Source organism: Notolabrus celidotus, chromosome 1, assembly GCF_009762535.1.
Source record: "Notolabrus celidotus isolate fNotCel1 chromosome 1, fNotCel1.pri, whole genome shotgun sequence".
In the NCBI taxonomy this organism is placed as follows: Eukaryota; Metazoa; Chordata; class Actinopteri; order Labriformes; family Labridae; genus Notolabrus; species Notolabrus celidotus.
This window is the reverse complement of record NC_048272.1, coordinates 10,191,755-10,210,803: the sequence shown is the minus strand read 5'-3', so window position 1 is coordinate 10,210,803 and position 19,049 is coordinate 10,191,755. Positions and strand designations below refer to the sequence as shown.

Below are 19,049 nucleotides of genomic sequence, written 5' to 3'. Positions count from 1 at the left end.
GCAATTACAGATTTTCTCAGAATTTTATGGAAACACCCTTTTTCTGCAGATTGGAAGACGACAACAGCTCTTCATTTTGTCTAAACACTGGTCAACATGAACATACTCAGCTGTTATGTAGCATGTTCTCACCGCAAAGGTTAGGATATCAGCATATCAATATATGTGAGGTCAATTTGGGGAGTGGGGCTGATGGACTCTTAGGCCCTTAAGTCTAATGTATTACATCAGGAGTCATAATTATTGGCTATGGATTAACAATCTGTCCCTGCATAGGAAACTGGTAACTTAGGCTGATAATATAAATGCAGAGAAGCGAAATATATTTTCTCTACAATTAAACGGAATAGGGAGGAAGGTTAAATGTATATAGCACAAGAAAAAAAAACATATTTCAGATTGTACTCTAGCACAGTATTTTACCCACCTCACCTAGCTGATAGAAACTTTAACCTTGACAGTGCAAGACTGATGTTCGGTCAGTTCATCTTAATGCTGTAATGGCCACATTACAACACACACAAGCAGTGTGTGTTTGACATTTCAATCAATCTCTGAGGTTATAAAAACATCAGACAGAGCACCTGCTTTTTCATGCAAGTATTAAAGGGAAATGCACTTCATAAATGAAATGATTAGTTGGTTATGTTATCTGGCCTTTTCATATTAAGATTAATGCACTGTGAGTACAATGATCCTCTGAATTTGTAACTATAAAACATGAAATTCTAGGAGGTATATAAAAAGAAAGTACACCTACTGAGGCCTGGAAGATCCAGACAGTATTTCATCTTCCGATTCTTAGTATCTTCTGTGCCTTCCTTGTACTGTTCTCTCCAGTTACCACAATCGAACATCCAGATGGATCACATTTTATGTCCCTGGAGTCTGCTCTAAACTTGGCTTAGCTGTCTTTTCTCATATTATGCTCTCTAGGACTGGAATCAATTCCAGGAAACTCTCCACATCAAAACAATGGCATTCAAAAACCACCCAAAAAATGACAATTTCTTTAACACAGCAAGGTTTTAGTTTGTGCTCGTAAAGGCTTGGGTGCAGAATAAAAGTCAGGAAATTCTAGTCAAAAATAAACGTGTTGTTTCTTTTATCCCTGAACTAAAAGAAGTAATGTGTTGTTAAAATAGCTACATCCAGAGGGGACAGATGCAGTCCACAAGACTTCTAAGAAAAATAATCTCACTACTGAATTTCGTGGAAAATTTGAGATTCAGTTTGGGATCAATAATGTCCTGCGGACATGGCCGTGGTTAAGAAATAATAGTTTTGTGAGATTCTTTGTTTGCAGTCTAACTCGTGTGTGTATGAGAGAGAGACAGATTGTTGCTCACAGTTTGTAAGGTTAAATGTTAGTTTAGCTCTGGACATAATGTTCTTCTGATTATCAAACAGCACGGTGATAATGCAGGATCGCTAACTTTAAATAATCTTGAGTCTGCTCATCAAAAGGACAACATATTCAGCTGTTGTGATTTCCTGGGTTGATCACCTTTAAATGTCAGGAGAGTTAGCCTATGTGTGCAGAAATACAATTTACTTTCTAGGGCCTTCTATCTTTAGACGAAACTAAGGAAACACGCAGTTCAACAAATCCTCCATAATCCAATACAATAGTCAGAGTAACATCAAACGTAAGCAAAATGTCACTTACTCTGACCTTACTGTGGCATTTTGTTTTAGTTTGTAGTCACGATAACAACTTGTTTTGTTGAGCGAAACTACTCCGACTAAAACCTCCGAGAAAACCTCTCGCCGTGTGTTTTTCCGCCATGGATCGAGGGGAATCTATATTACTGGAAACAGGCTGTGTGCATTCCTATTATCTTTAATGTCGAGGTGGTGAATTCCCAGAATGAATGTACTGTCGGGGCCGCCCGGTAGGGCGGAGTCAACCCTGCAATTATTCCTGGAAAGCGGATAGGGAGAAGCTGCCGCGCGGTTCTGGGGAGCGCGCGTCGGTTCAGCGAAGGCACGAGCTGTTGTGTGAAACTAGGAGAACAGCAGTCGACCAACACGACATGTCTGTGAACGCATATCATGAGATTGAACTGTGATAATAATAATAAGTCAAAGAAACAAACACTGAAGCATGCTGATGGAGGAGCGACGAGCTGTCACGAAGCGGTCGGTGCGGAATCGGAGTTGGTGCGTTCGGCGTGACGTCAGAGCCGCCGGTGCTGTGAAGAGTTCTCAGAATAGACTTCTAGGAAACGGTAAATTTTAAAAGCCAAGCCTTTACACTCTGTCCTTCACACATTTGGATCTCACTCTGGCTACAACACACTCCAAATCCGCAGCTGGTTACACAGGTTTACTTCGCTTTATACTATTTGCGTTTTTAACACAGTGTTCGTTTAGAAAAGTACAGGAACATCCAACCCTGTTTTGGAAACGCGGAGCTCTTCCTTGTCTGCATATCGATCATAATATTCAGACTTATTCACATCGGATCTGATTGAAATCTACTTTTCGGCTGGATGCTTTTTGTCCACACGCAGCTTTGTCTTATCTTCTGAAGAAGAAGAAGAAGAAGAAGAAGAAGAAGAAGAAGAAGAAGAAGAAGAAGAAGAAGAAATACTGACTGGATTAACCAGAATTCAAGGAATAGCATGATCCTGTGTGTACCAGGGTGAGTCATGACTTCTTTGTTTCTGTGTTTTCCCCTTCCTTGTCTTTGTTAAAAAACAATATTCTTTCCTCATAAGTACTAATAATCTAGACTAGAGTTAAACTTACACATGTTACAAGTTTAACATTACACATGCAGCCTATTCTATGAGAACTGTTTTTTCTTATGTCTTGAAAATGCCTGATAAACATGTAATAAAAACAAAAAAGCTATTTTTCAGACACTTGTAATAGTTGGAATCATACATACTGTACTGTTTTGTTTTAATCTCTGTGTAATAAGAAAAGTCTGATGGAGATTAAAATGTTATGTGGAAGAGTGTCCTGGCCCAGACTGCCATCAATAACAAAACTAACCACACAAAAAATAACAATATACAACACTGAGTCAAAATAACATTTTTAAAAAGTGGTTATTAAATCATTAATAAGATGATCTTTCAGTTGGAGGGCTATTCAGTTGAGAACAGTGAATCCCCTTCTTATTTTATTGCTCCGAAATGAGCTCCATAGATCTACAAATAATGTATGATTTGGCTTCCAGCATTAACATGGAAGAGCAATGCTAGCAGTATTTGCTTTACTGTGTGCATTTAAAAAATATATATATATCATGTGATTTCAACAATTTTCTCATCTCATCTCAGGCCCAGAGCTCCTCTGCCCGCTGCACCGTCCACTGAAGCCCCGCGGGGCATGCGGGCAGGAACGGTACCTTCCCCCCCTTGCCTTCAAAGCACTCCTCCACTCTGGGATCCCACAAAGGACCTCAGGGCAATCGCAAGCAACTTCTGCTATCTGGAAAATTCAGGTACGGTCCAAAAAAAGACAACTGAACCTAGAAGTTAAGAGTAATTAAAGGCACAAACAGTCTCAGGCATTGTTTTGCACATTTTGTTCTTTGCTCTCAGAGATTCAGTTTCATTACTAACTGGTGTGTTAGAATGAAGCAATATAAAAGGAAGTGGAAAATGCTGCTGCAGCTTTTTAGAGTGACTAATATTTAGGAATCTGTGTGTGTGTAGGATGGTACTGGGGAGCTGTTACTGCATCTCAGGCCCACGCTGCTCTTCAAGAGGCTTCCGAGGGAGCCTTTTGGTACGGGACAGCAGCCATCCTCTGTACATGCTCACCCTCTCAGTCAGGACTGCACGAGGCCCCACGAGTATACGGATCCAGTACAGTGGTGCCCAGTTCCTTCTGGACTCCAGCTCCCCGGCCCGCCCCAGCCTGTCGTCATTCCCCAACGTGCCCAGGCTGGTGCAGCACTACATGGGACCACAGAGGAAAGTAGAGGAGGGCAAGGTAGAGGAGCAGGCTCCTTTTAAATCCTCCCAACAGACAATTCAGGATACATCGGTGGTGTTGAAACTAAAGCGGGCTGTTTACAAGCCCCAGAGTCTCCCATCATTACAGCACCTCACCCGCCTTGTCATCAACAGACACACTGACTGCCACGAACAGCTACCACTCCCCAGGCCTCTGCTGCGTTACATACAGGACTATCCCTTCAAAGTATGAGGGGTCCCTTGAGTCCTTTGTTCTGACTGACTTTAAGGAAAAAACTGTCACACAGGTCTGTTGTGCCTGTGAGTGACTCTGCTGGTCCAGCAATTGGAGGCCAGTCATGGAAATACTGGACACAGGGTCACGTTTTTTCGCTGAAAAAATGTACAAATTCAGTAAATACTGTTGTGCCTGGTTTCCGACTAAATTGGTCAAGGACTGGGGGACGAATAGCCCCAGAGGAAGACTACATTTAGGAAAACCTCAGTACTGTAATCTACACTTACTTTAAGCTGAATGTGGAATTTGTCCATATCTATTTGACCCTCATCAGTTTGGGATGTACATCCTGTTATTAACAAGTACACTGATTCCATTCAGACAGACGTTTTACACCATTTATTTTTCTCAGTAAGACATTTTTTCTACCTTTTACATGTGTACATTTTCTATTAAAATAACCAACTGGAGTCTCACTTTTGTGTCTTCTATCCTCCTTTTGTATTGTTTAAAATAGAAGTATTACTCACAGGATTTAGAGAAAATCTGTCATAATCATCATTACTAACCAGCACATGACGGCTGCTCTTGTGACACTTTGTTACGAAATATTTGCGCCTTCAATCACCTTTGAAACACAAAGATTTGTGGCCTTTGAGCTTTAAGTGTATGAGAAACCCAGACTGTGTGAGGAACTGAAGGCCACATTGTGGTGTTTTGCTCAACAATGCATACACAGCCCACATCTGAGTCAGCGAGTGGACAAGTGAAGGGAGGACCGTTCATCAGCGGATTCACAGAACTACTGAGTGCTTCCCAGGAGGAGGGAGAGATTCGGGAGGGAGGGTTCTAAGAAAAGCCCCGGTAATTACCTTCAGCTTTGAGCCTGCTTTTTAGCCATCTCGCACAGATTTTTTTTATCATGTGGCAGGATGTGATCACAAATGTTAGCGGATTAAAAGTGCAGTACTGATGTGTAAATCATTTCAGCTTCCGCAAATTGGGACTTTTGAGTGAGAGAATCAGTGCGAGTGCATGCTCAGCGGCTCAGGGGGGGTAGGGGAGCTAAGGCCGTGGCAACCTGGGCTAAAGCCAGCGTAATAGGATCTCAGTTTCTCAATCCAGATCAAGCTTGTGGTCCTTGTTTGACTTGTCTTTCTGAAGGATGCAGAATCGTGGCCTAAGAAACACACAAAAATATAATTTATATAAAATAACAGTGCGATTGACTTCAAATCTCAAATTGCACTGTGAGAGATTAAGAATTCAGGGTGTATGCAGCTTTATTTTCTGACTAAAGATAATTCAGATTTATTAGTGTAGTTTTTTCAGTCAAACAGACTGTGCTGTGTTTTGCAGATCCGCATTGTTGTAATTGTAATATCGAATCACAGCAGGCTAAATAGTGACAAAGCAATGGTCAAACACAGACAAAGAGGTTCTCTTCACAGACCTGCCACTGATGTCCTGCTGCGTCTCCACATAATGCATCTCTTCCACATTCGCCTTCAACCACTGCTGAATAAGCAGGGGGTGTCTGGGATCTACCTCCAAGTAAACACGCCTGTTATTCACAAGAAAAAGAACACAGAATAGATAAAAAATGTTATTGTCAGCAGGACAGGATTATCAGAGGTAATTTTGAGGTGAGAGCAGTGGCTCATGTCTGGAACTGTTTTCACTTCAAGTCTTTTAAACCATAACTCATTAAAAAGGAAACATGATACCGTGTTTTTGAGAACATGCTGTTCCTATGACAAGCTGCCGCCGCTGCCGCCGATAGGAATTAAACCCAGGTGTCTGTGTGTGTGGTGTGTGTAAGTGTATATGTGTGCTTGTGTGGAGCTGAGGGGTTCTTACCCATGATTTGATAGAATATGTGGAGCAAGGGTCAAAATCTGTTTGATCACTTTTAGGCCATCTTCACCTCCATCCAAAGCAGCGTGGTCTTCAAACCTGGACAGACAGGTATTCATAATTCATAACAATACATAAATCCATTTGATGTTACATAATTACAAAAGTACTTTTTAAAGAAATCCCAATGCACTGATGCATTTTTTATGCATTTCCAGGTCTATGATTTAACAGTAATATTCAATTAGTATGTCTGTTTTTATTGGGCATGGATTTTAAAACACCTAAACCTTTTTCGAACCCCCTTTAACAAGTAATACTTCAACAGCGAAATGGTTTGACGCACTTTAACACTTCAACAATGCTACAAATCTAAAATAAAGATCTAATCAAAAAATATAATTAAGAACAGACACTGTGTCATCTGCATCTCTTTTAGCATATTCATTCCCTAGTGCTATAGAAAACTCAAATTAAAAGAAAAATAGAAGTTAAATTTGAAGTCACACAAATACACAGTTACCTACTCACAGCTGAAGCAGGAGAGCTAATTGTATCTGTCGGTAGCTAATGAATAAGATTTTGCTTTCACACTGTAACTGTTTCCTGCTTTGGAAATATCTTAACATTGATTGAATAATATCTTGGTATTTATTTGTCATATAACATCAATGAGGTAGTAGCTTAATCAAAGTATGGGTTGCAAACAGTTTGCCTGCTAAATTAACTTAGCAGCTCCTGACTATGGAAAAATCTATGACTTTTCTGCTAGTAAAATACTTAAAAGGTTACATCAAAAAGTGTAAACTTGATAATCCTATTATCAGCTGTCCATTATGAATTGGACATTCTTCTAGATGTATTGATCAAGACATGGCTGTTTCTTTTTTGGCAAAAAGCAGGCAAAAGTTGAAACAACACACTTTGTTGTGGATTCTGTGTCCTCTCTTATTGCCTAATTTTTACGGTGTACGATTGATTGGTTGACATAATCACATCCATCACACAGATAACCCAGTGAGCCGAAAACCTAAAACCAAATTTTCCCTTACTTTTAGCTTTTTAATGCAATAGGCAGGACAGTGCAGAGAAGTAGCCATATCATTTTGTTATACCACTGTGGCTCAGTGGTAGAGTTGGTTGTCTCTCAGTCAGAAAGTCAGGGGTTCAATCCCAGGTCTAGCTGTCTACCACTACCCAAACTGCCCCTGGTGGCTGTGCCAGCAGTGTGTGAATGGGATTACTTAATACTGATGGGCGCTTTTCATAGTGGCCTCTGGCATCAGTGTATGAATGTAGTGCGAATGTGACATGCAATGTAAAATGGCTTCGAGCTGTCAGAGGACTAGAGAAAGCGCTTCATTACACAGTCCATCTACTACTACTACTATTAATATAATATAATATAATATAATAAATATAATATAATATAATATAATATAATATAATATAATATATATAATACACTAATTATTTAAATAATAATTTAAAATACTTTCTGAAGTGGCTGTGATAAATATTATAATACTTAGGATGAACTGTCTTATCACATTTGAGTCCACATTTGAGTCCACATGTGAATGAATGTTCCAAAAGCACTTCATGATTACTTAAACTTGAATATTTAATAAGTGCCGATTAGTAACTTTTCATTTCATTACCCTTCTTTCATTAAATGTTTATACGAATGATGCACTCTTACGTCAGTGCTAAAAAATTAAATACACTAGCTGTCCCTTAAGTGAGTGTGCTCTACTTTTCCCTCCTACAAAAACGTTACATAATACTAGGAATACAAGTGCTTAAAATTTAAAGTAGCACAAGTTTTGTTCTAGATTTTACCTTGTATTCACAATATCATATGTAACTGTTTTTAGGTATTATTCAAGGTTATTTTCCTCTGATTTGTATCTCTGGTTCATACACTGCTTAAAAGTAAAAGAAAAGCATCACTTGATACTTCTGATCACTACCTAGTTGTTAAAGTGCATGATAGTTTACTATTATGTTCACAGTAGTTTATTAAGAATTGTTATACCATGTGTACATACTAACTACTAACGACGAGATGAGTCACCTGTATATTTCGGGATGCAGTGTCATCATATCTTCTGAGAACAGGTATGGAGGGTTACTGACTAAAGCTGACACAGGGTTTACAGAGGCTCAGCACAGCTTCAGCATCTTAAAAAACACACAAACAAAATTTTATCATAAATGTGTAGTTGTGTCAATTATAAGTACAATGCACTGTGCTCACTTACCTTTCAGTACATCTATATGATGACCTCTAATCTGTCCTGAAGCCCCAAGCTGTGCAAAAAAATGTTTCATCAAACATGATTCGTTACTTGATGCCTCCAACAACAGAAGAGAATTCATGAGAGCATTAATACTTCTGAGATTACCTAATCGCATTCTGTCTTGTTAAATCAACGGCCTCCTGGCTTTGATCCAAAGCAATGGCTTTGAGCTGGTGAAATAGAAACACAACACAGTATTCAAATGCTGTTTACAGCTCTCTGGGAGAAAAGACATTGTCGATTATCAAGAATTTGTCTGAGATAGGGAAATTCAAACAACTGTATTTCATCATTAACATTTTGGCTTTTCTTTAATTATACGAAGTAATCATCCAGCCTTTAAACTGTCAAACTTGATACATGACCATCATCTATAACAACAGCCAACTCTACCGCTAAAAGACACTTTAATAGTCTGACCAAGTCTAAATACTGAAAGTATTTTAACATTACATTGACAGGAAGTTGAACATCACATTTGGAAACTTAGCCCAGCTGGATGCTTGGTACTTTTGGTACCTTACTTGATTACCATAAACCACAATATTCTAATGGTTGCACATTTCCTTTTAGCATGGATCATCACTCTCAAGTGTCTTTTTATTGTTGTGTTTGCTTTGCACCACTTTGTGACTGGTACCAACACAGATAAACTTAAAGTTATTGTCACTTCACTGTTTGACTGATCGAAAACTGAAAAAGAAATATATCTTGAGTGTCATGGAGCCATATTCGTGGTAATAAATACTTGATAACCTATTTGCTGTCTGATATAAGCTTCTCTGGGTAACAATACAATCAAAAGAATTTAAAGTACAACTCTACTTTGGTATCCATATAGCTAGATATACTTTATTTCAGACCCATAGGTCCATATCATCACAAGAGTATATAAAAGACTAAAAATAAGTCAAATGCATGTCCTGCAAGAAATAAAAAGATCATATGACAATTTACACATTCATTTTGATCAGAGCATAAAAAGGCAATTGTTCAATGTTTCCAAAAGCAAGAAAAATACCTTGACTTAATGTGGGTTAGTGAGCTCCCTAAAATTTCATTTCCTGAATCAGCTAAATGACACATAACTGATACATCAAATGTCTCAGTACAGCATGAAATGTGGGGAAATTGTATGATACAAACATAAGCTTGCACTGGTCCCTCTTGGTAGTTTAAGGAAAATTCGTTATGCATCATTATATTATATAAAACACTCAAATGATAATATTGCCTTCAGCTACTTCCTGGCTTACATAATGTTAGCTCAAATGTGGCAGAGTGCCAAAATTAGCTGTTGTCTAATGTTAGCAAACTTTTGAGTAAATATGTTGCTTTAATGTAAGCTTACTGTTTAGCACATATTGTTTTAACTTGATATGTTGTCTGCTATTACTGGATTTTAACTGTTTATTGCTACTCAGCTGTCAAGCATGATTTGTCTGACTCCAAACATTTGAATCACTTCAACCCACGAACACAATGGATCTTACAAGATAATTTGACGTTCCCACTTATAAGTGTCATGGCCATCATGTGAATATGGTGAACAGTAATCACGGAAGTTGATTGTGGACAACAAGCCCCATTTTTAACAAGGATGAACAGTACAGAGAGCTAAAAGGACAACATCTCAATAATGTTCCAGAAATGCAGCACTAATTTGTAGGGATGCACCGATCCGATCCTGGTATCGGATATCGGCTCTCTCTGGCTCAAAAGCTAGATCGGATGTCGGTGACAAGGGACCGATATAGGTCCGATCATAGACTGTAAAAATAATGGACGTAGTATCCGTGACATCACCCATTTGTTCCTGAACGCTGTTTTGAAGCCAATTGACGGCGACAGCCATATTGGAAATGCTGAACTCACCCAGGCAGAGTGTGAAGTAAAGAGGCGGAGTTTGAGCCTCCTAGCCAACAGCTATGTGTTCCCGTCCGGGAGTCAAGTCAGTCAGTCCTTATTTGGGCAAAATCTCGTAATCTTAATATCTTCTGAACCATCGCGTTAGAAAAAAATTAACCCCCCGTACAGTGTGTGCCTATAGAGAGATTAGCTAAATAGGGCCAAGCCATTTTTTGAACCAGGCCGTAAACATGTTTATTAATGCTGCAAAGATCGTCTTTTTCCCATTCATTTCTACAGTATGTGGTTTCCGGTGTTTCTGCAGCCAGCCTCAAGTGGATTCAAGATGAGATGCCACGGGATCACTAGATTTATTTAATTGTATAGTAGAAGGAACATAAACGTCTGCACTACATTTCAATGCAGTCCATTGAGAGTTGTTGAGACATTTCCCTGAAAACCACAAATGCAATACTAGTAAAAATATGTTACCATAAACTTTCATGCTAGTTTTGGCATCAGATCATCTCTTTGAATGGACTGTATTAGTGAAAATGTTGGTGCCTTGGAAAAATTCAGTGAACAATAAAGTCGACAGGCATTTATCCTCTTGAGATTACATGTAAGCCAACGCTAATAGTAATACACCCATCATTTGTTGTTGGCATTCTTCAGCCTGAGTCAATGTGACAGCTAGTGGGGGGAACAAATGAAAAGCCATTATTCAAACACTCACCTGGGCAGACTCTTCAGCAGACTAAGAGAAATGGCACCAGAGCCGCATCCCACCTCCAAACATGTTAGTGCTGCATCATCACCCACTCCTCTCCCAGACTTCTTCTTCAAGTCAGTGAGCACAAGTTCAACCAGCTCCTGCATCAACAGACAACACCGCTCTGGTTATATGAGACAGATTCTTGGGTTCATCTGTAAATTGGATACATGGTCTGATTTTCTTCAACCTCAGTTTCAGGTCTTGGTATGAAGACGGGAGGTCTCATCTTCAGTGTCAGATCTCTAAAGTCCCACTCCTCAATGACATACTGCACAGGCATACTGCGACAAAAACAATAACTTATGAGTTTTCAATAAACAAACATTGTGTGAGTACATGTTAATAGAGGAAACCTTATACCTAGACAGGCGTCTGGTGCAGAGCTTCCACATCTGCCCCATTTTTCTTGGCTGAGAAACTCTGTTAACTTCCCCCGCTCTAGACTTTCAATCTGGATAAAAATAGTTCATGTAAGAAGAGGAGTGGACGGTTAATGTGAGGAAGAGTATTCAGACATTATGTCAGGCAAAGAACAGACTTCACAGATTTAACTCACAGTTTTAGCCCCAAGCAGATAAGCAATGATGTAATTGCTTGAGTGGTCAGGCTCTGTCACACCCATTTCTTCAAAGTGCTTCCTCCATAAGTCTGCTGCCTGGAGTGCAGTAATCCTGCCTGTAGGTAAGGCTGGAGTGCTGCATCTTCGCACTGCATGGGAGCCCAAAATTCCCTGGATGCATTTTAATAAATTGAGTTAATGAATAAAAATGGAACCCTAAAATTAGCGCGCACTCTAGCTATAGATTTTAGAACGCCTCTACATTTTCTCCCAGTGGGAATCCCCATCATCATCGTCTTTGAGAAGTAAATCTGAAATGTTCCATTTTAGCTCATACCTCAGACACCACTGACAGATTACACTGAAGATAAATGTCTCATGATTCACCAGCTCTCACTTCCCTTGCGTAAGACGTTATCTCTTTACCATTTTTTTGTTGTTTGTAAGCAAATTTAAGCAATACATTTTTCAAATGATACTTGGTTTTTTAAATAGTGAGATGATACAAATATAACTGAATGTCTTAAATGAGACTCTGGTGTTGATTTATAGTGATCCCAGATCTATGAATAGTGGCAAAATATATACTTGGTGGTATAGTGTATGTTAGTGATAATTTCCCCATGGTCGATTCAGCACAGCTAAATATCCTCAGGGCTGTGAATACCTGAAGTTCAATCAATATTTTTTGCTGGCTGGTAAGTTAATTGAAAACACTAAAGAAGTTATCATGGGGTATTTTTGAATTTAAGGAAAATTCACCTGACCAACACAATGTCTGGGAAAGCTTTAAGTGTGCTCTCAGAGGACATGGCGTAAAGATGGGTTGTGGAAACAATAAACAATTTGATCCAGAAGAGGAGTTTAATGAAAGAGACTAACTGGATACAAGGCTGGATGAAATGCAGCTGCCCTCAGAAGAAACTGATAATTTAACAAATAACAATACTGTATGTACAATCTAATCTATGTACCGATAATGATCCTGCCACATAATCTTTATTATGTTCAAGTCGTGGTATCAAAAACTGATCAGATTTAATGATACAATTAAGGTCATAATGACTCTTTCAAGGTGCAAACATAATCATTGTGAGCAAAGGGTTTGGTTTGTGTTCAGCTGTGTCATAACTTCGAATTGAGTTTTTTTTTCCACAGGGAAAAGTTTTGTGTCAGAGACTTCATGGACTTCATTCTGTCCCTTAATGTGAAATCAAATCTCAATCTTGATTAGAAACTATAATAAAGTGCAATGCCAAACTACGAATTTGATACAGAACTTACAGAGACACCAGAGGTGGTCCTTAATTTCATACACTACCGATGTATGTGACTTTTAGTTTAGCATAAGTTACCTTTATTCCAAAACCGTTGCATCCAAAGCATCTGTATCCTGCACTCAGTGATCTCGTCCACATGACTGATGTAAACAGTCCTCTACTGAACTCTTTCTCACATATACAGCTCGTGTAGTCGTCGTTTTCTCTCGCTGCATCTCACTGGTATCCAGCTGTCCTACAAGTACACTTTCTATACCCTAGTTTATGCCCTATGTGTACACTACAACAACATGATATGTGATCGGTTAGCACGATGGTACCATACAGTCTATGGATGGTACACATTATTGATAGTACTTCCTGCACATGGCGCTGCTGCCGACGTCCTCTGCGAAACGTCTCGTGCGTCGCATACATACTGCGCAGCACTGACCCTGGTGAGCAGTGTTGCCTTTAAGTACTGTCGGATAAATAAAATATCACGGTATGAGCCCTAGAAAAAAGCGAATTAAGCACTGACAGCTCGGTGTATTTTTGACACTGAGATAGCCTAGACAATGTACATACTGTTGGCTAGTTGATTTCAGTATTGACACATGCAACTTCAACTTATACATTTTTATCTTAACAAGATAAGCTTGTTTCTTCACATAAGACTACTCGAAAGACAACTTTTCCACTCCATCAAACAATGGAGGGATCTTAAAAGTTCGTCAAAGAAACATTTTAACACCACAGAATGTTCTATTACTATATTTGTTAGTAACATATACTCAACTTCCTAGGTAACATTCACGACTTCTGTTTATGTGTTTTTTAGTTACGAGGTACCCTTGAACGCATCAATATTGTTGTTCCCATGTCTGCTGCCTGAATGCAACGAGTATTGGAGAGTTATTTGATTTTTTTAAATGAGTTCTGACAGCATTTATTTTGATATAGGGACACCACATTTACTTGGACGTAGTCTAAAAGTTGGACCTGTTAAACACATTTCTGAAATCGTAATGAGCCGGTGTTTCAGCGTTAAAACTGGAAGATGACAGCTAGCTGAAGGAGCTAATCAACAGTGGAGGCATACAGTAGATTGTAATTTATAGCTGAAAGGGATTGGTGAAGGTTTTTTTTTTCAGGGTTTTTGCTAAATTTACGGAGGGAAAGTTGCCCCGGCAAGCAGGTCTGTGATGGGCATGTCAAACCGTATAGAGTGTATCTTTTTCAGTGAGTTTCACCCCACCCTGGGTCCAAAAATAACATATCAGGTAAGTGGTCAGTATTTTTGTGCATAGACTTAGATACTTAGATATATATAGTGACTTTTTTTAATATAGAATGAGAATATGTACAACAAGTCACCAAATTATCATATAAATTACCATAGAATCTACCTGTACTGAATGATTAATCTAAATACGAGCCAGAGACTTGAAGTAGATGATAACTTGCAATAGATTTTTTTCTTCTTCATTTTTGACCTTAGGGAAACACGTATTTACTAAAAGGTTTTGCCCTAAATCTTCCTGAGATTTGTCCATGTGTAGGAGATAAATGAGTGGGAAATGAGGTCAGTTGAGGAAAGGTGTAGTCTTGGATCATATTAAGTATCTGAAATGCATTTAATGTAGAGACTTCACAAAGTGTTTTAAGCTTTATACAGTCTATAGTTTTAATTAGTCAGATTCTTATAATCCTTATAATCCTGAAATATACGCAACAGTCCTGGAACAGGCTGTGTTGTTGTATTGGACTGTATTTATAGTATTACATTTTTTTAAAGTTAAACAGGTTTATTTGTTATATGTTTTATTCTTTTGGATAGATTTTCACACTTATTGTCTTCTGCTCTTTCTCCCAATAGGTCCCAGAAGAATACATTTCACGGGAGCTCTTTGACACAGTTCAAGTTTATATCATCACCAAGCCAGAGCTGCAAAACAAGCTAATAACAGTGTATGTAGTCAAACACATTTCTTTCAGTTTCTCTTCTTTTATTAGTTTGTTCCTTGAGATCTCAAAGTAGTACGTTACTTGTGTTTTGTATCAGCCTCTTTTCTGTGCTCTTGATGTCTCTTTCAGCACTGCCATGGGGAAGAAGTTGATTGGGTGTCCTGTGTGTATCGAACATAAGAAGTACAGCAGAAATGCCCTCCTGTTTAACCTTGGCCTGGTGTGTGATGCCCAGACCAACACGTGTGCTCTTGAGCCGATTGTGAAGAAGCTGTCTGGATACCTCACCACTCTGGAGGTAGAGAATAATGCTTCTGCAGATCTGTATTTTGCACATATTTGCACATTTTTCAGTGACATAATATTTAGAGATAATATTTTTTTTTTTTTGTGGTTGTATTGCAGCTGGAGAGCGGCTTCATATCCAATGAGGAGAGCAAGCAAAAACTGATGCCTATTATGTCTACCTTGTTAGAAGATCTTAATGCCACAGGAGCCTGCACCCTGCCTATAGGTACTTTTTTGTTTTAAATGTTTTTTAAGATAAAGTTTCAATAGTACTTAAAGTCACTGAACAAACAGCCTCTTGTTCAAATTTTAGTTAGAGTTTACTTGATTGGTTAAGTATCTTTGTCAGTTTAGTTGTAATTGTAGTCATTCAAAGAATCCTTAAAACTCCAATTTCTTCTTTTAATAAAATAAAAAAAGTAATAAAATGTATAATAGCTGGTCACGTATGATCTGATCATACTATGGTAACAATTCAGTTCGCTACAGCTAAATATCCTCAGGGTTGTGTATACCTGAAGTTCAATCAATCATTGTTGCAGGCTGGTAAGTTAATTGAAAACACTAAAGAAGTTATCATGGGGTATTTTTGAATTTAAGGAAAATTCACCTGACCAACACAATGTCTGGGAAAGCTTTAAGTGTGCTCTCAGAGGACATGGCATAAAGATGGGGTTGTGGAAACAATAAACAATTTAATCCAGAAGAGAAGTTTAATGAAAGAGACTAACTGGTTACAAGGCTGGATGAAATGCAGCTGCCCTCAGAAGAAACTGATAATTTAACAAATAACATATATGTACAATGTAAGCAATGTACCGATAATGACGCTGCCACATAATCTTTATTATGTTCAAGTCGTGGTATCAAAAACTGATCAGATTTAATGATACAATTAAGGTCATAATGACCCTTTCAAGGTGTAAACATAAACATTATGAGCAAAGGATTTGGTTTGTGTTCAGCTGTGTCATAACTTCTGACTGAGTTTTTTCCAACAGGGAAAGGTTTTGAGTCAGAGACTTCATGGTTTTGCATTGGAAAACCAAACATAGATAAACTTGCAACCAAATTTCTAAGATTTTTTTTCTGATTTTGTTTCTTTTTGTGTTCTTCTGTTGTGTCCAGATGAATCAAATACCATCCACTTAAAGCTGATCCAGCTCAGAAAGGACCCCCCGATAGTACAGGAGTATGACGTACCTGTCTTCACACAGTGCAAAGAACATTTCACCAAGTCTCAGTGGGATCTTACAACTCAGCAGGTAGGCCTTGGGGCTGATACACTTGAGCATTTCGATAAGACATGTGCCAAAACTATAAATCCATAAATAGCACAGAGAGAAAGATTGAAGGCTTGCTTTCTGTCAGCTTTGCATAAAGTTTGTATAAACTCTCGGACCACAGCCAGCATTTCATGAAAGGAGGTGAAGTTTTTGTGGTACAGGGATTTATGATTTCTTTAATAAATGAATGAGTCATAGAATTTAGCTCCAAAGCTACCAATAATATTCTTTTATTTTCTTGTCTTTTGCTCATTGCAGATCCTGCCCTATATCGATGGATTCAGACACATTCAAAAGATCTCTGCTGAAGCAGATGTTGAGCTCAATCTTGTTCGCATTGCAGTGCAGAATCTACTGTGAGTACAACACCAGCACAGGCTGATGTGTGTCCAAACACCCTAATCCTTTGTGTTCTGTTTACAGCAGGCCATCATGCCAGTATCATTGTATGTTTATCTACACCATTATGTCAGGATGAAACACTCAGTTGTGACTCAGTTGATGTGTCGCACTTAAGCATTATGAGGCTTTTATTTTGAAAGGAAACAATATAAGAGATTTGCATATCTTTCTTTTTCTTCACAGGTACTACGAGATTGTGACTTTGGTGTCGATATACCAGGTACAACCACAAAATACTAAACTTATCCTATTATTCAACTTCTGTTTGTGATGGAATATTAGGGCCACAGGAATTTCTAGTCAAAATTCAAGTTATCTAAAGCAAAATATTTTACAGCTTTAATTCTATGAGAGAAATATTCTAATATATTTTGGAAAATAAGTCATAATCTGTGAAAAATATTGTTTTTAATATCCCACTGTAATTCTCAGAATGTAATAACTACGTTACAAAAACGTAACTATAAAAAGTTTTACAATTACTATTTTTTGCAGTGACCTTATTTCTCTGTCATAACCATTGGAGGCTCTTTTTTGTATGTTGATCAGCATGTCTTTTTTCCTCTCTCCAGTATTCAAATGTATACTGCACTACCCCCAAAGTCCAGAACCTCATAGACGACAAGTCTATCCAGGAAGAGTGCCTCAGTTATGTCACTAAGCAGGGTAAATTAAGGTCACCTTTCTTGAACGCAGGCGTTGTTTTTTTCCTGCACTTTGGGTTATTAATTTATTGTTTTATTGGGTGTCAGGTCAGAAGCGTGCCAGTCTTAGGGATGTGTTCCAGCTGTACTGCGGTCTGAGTCCAGGAACCACAGTCCGAGACCTTTGTGCCCGCTACTCTCAGCAACTACAGAGGGTTGATGAGAGGTGAGCATCAATCACCTTATCGCTTCCTGAGAAGTCTTAGAAGCTCTTGAGAAGTCAGGTCACGGTGACATTTACTTTTATGTGACTTATGTGTTGTCCTTCAGGAGGCTGATCCAATTTGGACTGATGAAGAGTCTGATTCGACGGCTGCAGAAATATCCTGTGAAAGTGATCCGAGATGAGCGTAGTAGGCCGCCCAGACTGTACACCGGCTGTCACAGTTATGACGAGATCTGCTGTAAAACAGGCAGGTTTTTCAAGATCACTCTCTGTTATCAGTAAACATCTAACAGGTTACTTAAGAGTAACTCAGTTTAAATTGTCTTCACAGGGATGAGTTACGCGGAGCTGGATGAACGTTTGGAAAATGATCCTAACATAGTGGTGTGCTGGAAGTGACATGACATGAACTGAGCAATCAGACTGAAAAAAAACAGAGATGCCTCAACCAAAGATGCCTTCACAATGAAGTATAACACTGGAAACAGAAGCAGTATTTTCTAATTTTTCTGTTAGATTTTTTGAAAATCTCCTCCTCATTATGACATTTCTCTTTAGGTCAAGTGAGGGAGTTGAAGTTTAGTAATATTGTACAAAGGAAATTTAATTAATAAAAGAGATTATACAACATGGTGACAGAGTGTATTACATTACAGTTTTTAAATTAAAAGTCAAACTTAAACTTCAAAAATACTTTGTATACTTTGCATTGATGTAATTTTATAGCTCCCCCAAAGTAAGCGTCAGATAAAAGCAAAGGATCAAGCATGTGCATTTAATTTTCTAAGATTGAAAAGAATATTGGATTTCCAAATGAGCATTTTTAGCATTTGTTGTTCAAATGTTTTTTTTTTAGTAATGGGTAGTATTAATTAATTTCTTAGACTAAAATCATTTTCTTTGCACAGCTGCATCTATTTGACAGCTACAGTGGCTTTGCAAATCAATGTTTTATGTAAAAATGATATGGTTTTCCACTTTAATAATCTTATATTTGGAACAACCTAGCAGTACTTTCAAACATAACATGCAACCTACACATCAAAAAGTCACTGTTAGTCAATTTTACTGTTAACCCTCCTTTTACCCTTTGGGTCAATTGGACCCCCTTAATGATTAACATCATATTTTTGGCTTCATATTTCATGACTTTTCCTAATTTAATGGGGACAACTGGGAAAACATAAAATTAAAATGTTGATGTGTTCCAATTTCCTGTGAAAAAAAATTATTCAGTGATGTTCCTTGGGGTCAATTTGACCCCAGGCTGTTTAAGCTGTAAAACATAAGAAATTTCAACATTTTACACATTTGTTTTGGTTGTTCTGGATGATATTGAGGTCACTATGACATACAGCCTCCCTCAACCTTCAGATTGAGATATAATATTTCCAGCCACCATATCTCTAAAGACATTTAATTATGTGTCCCGTGTCATGCGTTTTGATAACAGAAACGAGGCAGGGCCGACGAGAGCATGAC

The 19,049-nt window shown here is 38.3% G+C and overlaps 3 protein-coding genes across 3 annotated transcripts; 2 read left to right on the top strand and 1 right to left on the bottom strand.

The window, feature by feature from the left end:
- The first annotated feature begins 1,850 nt into the window (after positions 1-1,850).
- Positions 1,851-4,628, top strand: cish (cytokine inducible SH2-containing protein). Its single transcript, XM_034682068.1, is given in 5 exon segments — positions 1,851-2,231; positions 2,517-2,647; positions 3,294-3,457; positions 3,672-3,740; positions 3,743-4,628. Coding segments are annotated over 4 exon segments (678 nt in total). The 5' UTR covers positions 1,851-2,231; positions 2,517-2,627; the 3' UTR covers positions 4,168-4,628.
- hemk1 (HemK methyltransferase family member 1) lies at positions 4,541-13,191 on the bottom strand. Its single transcript, XM_034682058.1, is given in 14 exon segments — positions 4,541-5,332; positions 5,606-5,716; positions 6,013-6,108; positions 8,087-8,166; positions 8,168-8,193; positions 8,274-8,297; positions 8,300-8,322; positions 8,418-8,486; positions 10,900-11,033; positions 11,123-11,216; positions 11,296-11,335; positions 11,338-11,386; positions 11,492-11,665; positions 12,850-13,191. Coding segments are annotated over 14 exon segments (1,047 nt in total). The 5' UTR covers positions 12,913-13,191; the 3' UTR covers positions 4,541-5,268.
- Positions 13,192-13,577: 386 nt separating this feature from the next.
- On the top strand, positions 13,578-18,200 carry nprl2 (NPR2 like, GATOR1 complex subunit). Its single transcript, XM_034682045.1, has 11 exons — positions 13,578-14,036; positions 14,633-14,724; positions 14,851-15,019; positions 15,127-15,235; positions 16,138-16,274; positions 16,554-16,651; positions 16,881-16,917; positions 17,270-17,363; positions 17,450-17,567; positions 17,672-17,814; positions 17,899-18,200. The coding sequence occupies exons 1-11, from the start codon at positions 13,959-13,961 to the stop codon at positions 17,964-17,966; spliced, it is 1,143 nt and encodes a 380-aa protein (XP_034537936.1). The 5' UTR covers positions 13,578-13,958; the 3' UTR covers positions 17,967-18,200.
- The last annotated feature ends 849 nt before the right edge of the window (positions 18,201-19,049 follow it).

What these genes read in the sequence shown, in the direction of transcription:
- nprl2 (XM_034682045.1), top strand. Translation starts at nt 13,959, where the DNA reads ATGGGCATGTCAAACCGTATAGAGTGTATCTTTTTCAGTGAGTTTCAC. An exon ending in CAAAACAAGCTAATAACAGT is followed by an intron (nt 14,725 to 14,850) that starts GTATGTAGTCAA and finishes TGTCTCTTTCAG; the next exon opens with CACTGCCATGGGGAAGAAGT. An exon ending in ATTGCAGTGCAGAATCTACT is followed by an intron (nt 16,652 to 16,880) that starts GTGAGTACAACA and finishes TTTTCTTCACAG; the next exon opens with GTACTACGAGATTGTGACTT.